The 5,768-nt window shown below is 45.1% G+C and overlaps 1 protein-coding gene across 1 annotated transcript; it reads right to left on the reverse strand.

Annotated features, from left to right (window-relative positions):
- nr4a1 (nuclear receptor subfamily 4, group A, member 1) lies at positions 1 to 4,930 on the reverse strand. The gene is made up of 7 exons (XM_062392623.1): positions 4,833 to 4,930; positions 2,505 to 3,282; positions 2,264 to 2,393; positions 2,012 to 2,175; positions 1,723 to 1,925; positions 1,445 to 1,623; positions 1 to 1,004 (listed from the first exon to the last, which is right to left on the reverse strand). The coding sequence occupies exons 2-7, from the start codon at positions 3,270 to 3,272 to the stop codon at positions 748 to 750; spliced, it is 1,701 nt and encodes a 566-aa protein (XP_062248607.1). The 5' UTR covers positions 3,273 to 3,282; positions 4,833 to 4,930; the 3' UTR covers positions 1 to 747.
- Positions 4,931 to 5,768: the final 838 nt, after the last annotated feature.

Raw genomic sequence — 5,768 nt, forward strand, 5'->3', positions numbered from 1 at the left:
AAATATCCTGTTCCACATTTAATAAATGTTCAGCTGCAGGGAATAGAGCATTATAGTCTGTAAAAACAACAAGCCCAAAACAAAATGCCCCTTCCACAGACGGTAGAATACAGTTCATGTGACAATGACAACTTATAACAGAATAATTTACACTCATGACCAGTTCATAAGACTGTACTGGATGACACATTAGCTGCTCAATGTCCTTTCATGATACATGAATAATAAAGCGCAATAATGCCGTAGAAATCACTTAATGCTAATGGAAGCATTGAATATAAACCGATCTGTAGCTTTGAGTGACTCACAACATCAGAAAGTGTCTTTAAAATGACAAATTGGTTCTGTGAACTCATTTTCAAAGAAATACTAGAACCAAATATAATCACAAAAATGGCTTGTCGCACATTTTATATGCAATTTACAATCATCCAGATCACAGAAAGATATTTTCCATTCATGGCACCGTGTTGTGTGTAAACAGTCGCATTTTGGTCCATGAGCTGGTCTCATTCCATCTGGAGAGCACATCAAACCAGTGAGAGCTATATTTGATGCTCCACGTCCGCATCCAAAAGTTCCATAACTCACTCACAAATGAGAAGTTGTTCTTCTTACCAGGGAGCCCTCAGGATTCTTCTTCTCCTTTGCTTTGTGCAGTTTCTCTTCAAACCACTTGAAGCACTGAGTCTGTTCTATCTGGCTCCAGATTGGAAATCGCAGATCGCCCCCTCTCCCATCCCTCACTCAGAATGGGAGCGTATCCATGAAGAGTTTGTCAATGAGCGGGGGTGGGGGAACAAGATCTGCTAGTTTAAGGTAAAAGATTCGCTGGAGGCCTTGGGTGCACAGAGTTCGCAGCTCAGGCAGCTTCCCGAGAAGTCTGGACAAATAATTGGGCCGCAAGGAGTCAGAGCCGCAGCCGGAGACGTGATCTTTCAGGCAGGTGATGAGCTGGTTCTGCAAGTCCTCCACACGTTTAGGCTCCTTGAGACCGTGTCGGTCTGCAGAGGGAAGCAAGAGCAAAATGAGCATGAGCCTTAAAGCTATGTCACTATGACTGTAACCAGAGAATACCAGGTTTATCTGATTATTTTCTTTCTGCTCTTTTGAGTTTATTCAGGAGAAAAAAAGACATATACTCTATTAACTTGAGTTCTACACTGCTACAGTCGACGTGTTGTCCCCCTGGTACAATCCCTTGGCTTTAACTGTTAGCATGTGGTTATGTTTAGTCTGCTGTGATGTACAGACTGTCCTCGTCTCTGCTCCATACATGAGGTCCTGTTTCATTTTGTTATACACCTGTCGCGTCAATCCCATATTGTGTGACTGCATTATTCTGTCCGCACCAGTGAAACCAGATTCCTCGTGCAAACTGTTCTCAAAGTGTGTGAGTAACTCCGGCCCTGAAGTCAAAGCCTGATGGGGGTTAAGCGCTTACCGGTGATTATTACCAGAGCTGTGAGACAGGAGAAGGAGGACACATCCAGTTTCATGCGATGGAGACTTTGAGAAAACTCCAAGATGGAGTCGATCCAGTCCCCAAAGCCTCGGACGCACTGCGTTTTGTGAAGCACGGAGCCGTTGCAGAAGATGAGCTTGTCCTTTTCAGGATTGGACCTTTGAAAAAAGAAAACACACAGTTCCAGTTATCAAATGTCTCAGGGATGTTTGTTTGTTGTGTCAGGACCATGTCAGTTTGCAGGACGCTGCCCTCACCGATATGCAAGACGGAGGATGAAGAGCTCGATCAACGCAGACTCCAGCAGCAGGTCCTGGTCCTCGGAGCTGAAGTCACAGAAACCCGGGATGCTCTTCGCCCACTTCCTGATCACCTCCATGGAGGACGTGAGAAGGTGATAAAACTGTTTGATGTCGCCCGCGTCCTCTTTCTGGTTCGGACTGACCTCCTTCTCTTCATACTGAAATTACAGCAGAGACATTTAGACCGATGCATAAACCAATTATTGCCAAGGAGCAGTAAATAGTCTTGTTTTCTTTTTCTTACCTTGGAATAGTCAAGTTTCCCAATGTCAGGGTTGGAGTCGATGTGTGCCCTCACAAGTGAAGCGATCATGCTCACCGGAGACACTGTAGATGTCACCTCCTGGACGACTTTGGGCTTGGAGGGCAGGCGACCTCTTCGACCTTTCAGGCTGTCTGTTCGCACAACTGGAGAAAATGGCAGCATCGATGTTAATTTGATTTCCTCTGTATTATCCCAATTATTCAACCTCGAGTCCTCTGGTACTGATCTCACCTTCCCTGACCATGCCTACAGCCAAACACTTCTGGAAACGGCAGAACTGACATCTGTTCCTTCTCCTCTTGTCCACGGGACAGTCCTTGGTGCCAAGGCAAACATATTTGGAATTTTTTTGCACTGTTCGCTGTAAAAGGAAGAGGAATTACTTTTAGAAGTCTCAAAAGACATAGAACATTAGTTGTCAACTGTTCTCCTCTTATTGAAGACGTGTCTCTCAGAAGTCAGATTGTATTACCTTGAAGAACCCTTTGCATCCCTCACAGGTTCGAACCCCGTAGTGCTGACAGGAGGCGTTGTCTCCACACACAGCGCAGCAGCCCTCGTTTCCACTTGGGCTTTTTAACTTTGGCGATAGGCTTCCATCGAGATGATCGTTGCCATCCAGGCTGAGGGCTGACTCCATCGACAGGCCAGGGAAGGTCAGTGCAGAGTGGTGAGGGTGGGTCAACGTGAATAGGTCCTGGTCTCGTAAATGCGGTTGACCCAAGTCCTCCACCGACCCTGATCCGAATGTGAAGAAAGAGGGTGCATGCGGCGCTGACGTCTCCTCAGCTGCCCAGTAGCCTGGACTGGGTGAGAACGAGCCAAAGGTCGAATCCCAGGTGGATGCCTGCTGACTCTGGAACCCGGGGGTTGAAGGAGACGAGGTGGATGCGGGGCTGCCAAAATAGTCTGACCCACCAGGGGACAAGACCTCGTCCGGGTAGCTCAGCGTGAACGTTCCCGGGTAGCAGCCGTAAACCTGGAGCTCGTCCAGCTTGAAGGGGGTCTCGTGGCCTGAAGACGGGTTGACTTGGGCCGGGGCGGCGGTGAACTGGCACGAGTATGCATCAAAGTCGCCCGCTGGAGTGCCCACCAGTGAACCGATGCTGGGCAGGGACGGAGAGGAGACGTGGTCCCGTGGGCTGCTCATGTCCACAGCCAGCCTGGAGAGGAAGTCTAGCTCAGTGCTGCAGAGGCTGTCGTGGGACTGAGATCCATGTTGGGGGTGTATGCACGTCATGGCTGCAAGACTGAAAGAGACATGATGCAAAATGTTAGAGCCAGACGAGATCTTCATCTTTACATCTCAAGTTGGGGCCAATCAATCTGCTTTGGATCCGTTTCCCCCTCCACGTGCACAGTATATGATTATTTTATTTGTTGGAGTATCATAAAGGCCTCAGTCTGCTCTGTGGGGGTTCCAGTTTGGAGATTAGGTGATAATGCAGCGTTCCTCCTTAAGATCCTTATCAAGTCAGATGATTTTATTATTATATTAGCAGTGCAAATCCCCACACCACATTCCTTTTAACACTTTAAATCAAGTTTATTTCAACAGAAGTCAGGAGAACATGAGCTTCCTATAATCCAGCCTTGAAGGGAATGGAAATCCATGATTTCATGAGAAACTACTGGAAGGCTTTCAGCTCTTCATAGCAACAGTCTTGAATAATCTCATCATACGTCTCTGCTCAGCTGCACATGTCACATGTGCAGGCAAAGTAATGTGGGGATGACTTTCACACGGGGCATTATGCCAAATCATAAAGTATATAAGGGAAAACACCAGGGCCACATGGATTTGAAATCCTAATCTTACATCTGCTCATAAATTAAAGTGAACACAGTGCTCAGATTCTTGTCCATCACTTTATAAAGGAGTAATCTGACTAATCCAAAACAACGACCCCACATCAACAAACGGAACTATCTTTAGAGACAGAAGAACAACGAGTCCTGCCGCGAATTCTCACACATCTCAACATCATGGCGTCAGTGTGGGATCACATGAAGGGACAGACAAGACTTTAAATCCCCAGAGGAGCTGTTCTACAAGATGCCTGGAAGGAGCCCCCTGGGAAACTGTAAGTGGGCTGAGGAGAACTGGGGCTTTTCTGTTTGATCAATCAAAACCAGCATCATTGTTCTTCATTCTTTCACGTTTCTCTGACAAATATGAGGAACTTTTTCATGGCACTGTTCCTCCGAGCCGGCAGACTCAACCACTATTAGTTTCAAAGCATCACCGTTCACTTCTAATGCTCTTGTGTGGAGTGATGCATATGGACAGCAAACCACAGCATTCAGAAATATAGGCATCAGCAAGTGATAACTTACATGTAATAATTAGGTGCAAGGAATGTGAATAAATATAGAAAGGTATGCACGTAATTAAACTAATATATGCAGTGTAAAAACAGGAAGAATATGTGTGAGAATATGAACAGTGACTGGATTGTACATGAACTGTTAATATTGCACAGACAGGTGAGTACAGCACAGTGATAAAGTGTTAAAGTGTTAAAGTCCAGTCCATAATTTTGTAAATGACATATCTCTTGCAAACACTGTTGTACCTGCACTGAGCAGATTTAACATGTGGATATAACAAAACCTAATAATAATAATAATAATGTGAACATAACTTTACATGATTTATTTGTGGATTAACTGTATAATAAACAGAGGTGTGTCTGATTTAAATCCATTGTGATGTATTGTGATGCTCTTTCAAAATAAATAAAATGTTTCCTATTTATATATTCTATACATTAATATGTCTGATATTAATATTTCTCACCTGTTGAGTCCGCAAGACTGTTATCTGCCGCGTGTCTCCCAGCTGAGGCGCGCTCCCCTCGCGCGCTCACTGAGCTTTTATACTGGCGGCTGTACCGAGCCCGTGACGTCACAGAACTCTTTCCATACAAGGGCCGCGTGGTGGGCGGGGAGATTTCCATCCTCCGGCCAATCACGGTCCGCGTTCAAGACAGCGGTGGTGGGGATGACGCACTCCAGGATTCCGTTGACGCACACACGTACACAGACACACACACACACTGGCACACACCTGCGCGCGCACACATACATACACGTTTATACTTATATCTTAGTGAAAAAACTAATGGATTATATACGGTCCCTCGATCCTTCACCTAACCCAAGCCATCCAAACTAAATGCCTAACCCTAACCATAACCCTAGGGCTATGCCAAAAATGGTCCCCCCAAAGATATAAGTACAGGAACACACACACACACACACAGACACACACACACTGAATGAAACTCAATAAGCAGAATAAAAATTTGTATTTTTAGCAGGTGCAGTTCTCACAGTCCTTATTAGATCAGCTCCACATCACTCCACAAATTTCTCTCTGACGTGAGTTTTCCTGCTAAGATGGGAAAACACAATCTCATAATTTACAAACAAGAAGTCAGATGATTCTTTTTTCCATTTCTGGTGGTGAAGGAAATGTGTTGATTCCCGCTGTCTTATGCAAAAAAAAAAAAAAACGCATGAGGAACTGCTCTATCAACCTTTTGTTATTAGAAGGTTCATTGAACTTCATGTTGGTCACATGTTGAAGATGTGGCCATGTGAATTTTGAATTGGGCAATATGCAAAAAAACAGGGGTGGTTTTGATTTGGCCTCCTGTTGTAAAAATCTAGTTGTAACATCCCAGTTCTGTGCAGATGTGGAGCACAGCAGCATTTAGAATAGAGAACAAAA

Source organism: Platichthys flesus, chromosome 7 (assembly GCF_949316205.1).
Source record: "Platichthys flesus chromosome 7, fPlaFle2.1, whole genome shotgun sequence".
In the NCBI taxonomy this organism is placed as follows: domain Eukaryota; kingdom Metazoa; phylum Chordata; class Actinopteri; order Pleuronectiformes; family Pleuronectidae; genus Platichthys; species Platichthys flesus.

What these genes read in the sequence shown, in the direction of transcription:
- nr4a1 (XM_062392623.1), bottom strand. Translation starts at nt 3,272, where the DNA reads ATGACGTGCATACACCCCCAACATGGATCTCAGTCCCACGACAGCCTC. An exon ending in GATGCAAAGGGTTCTTCAAG is followed by an intron (nt 2,394 to 2,504) that starts GTAATACAATCT and finishes TTCCTTTTACAG; the next exon opens with CGAACAGTGCAAAAAAATTC. An exon ending in ATCCTCCGTCTTGCATATCG is followed by an intron (nt 1,624 to 1,722) that starts GTGAGGGCAGCG and finishes CTTTTTTCAAAG; the next exon opens with GTCCAATCCTGAAAAGGACA.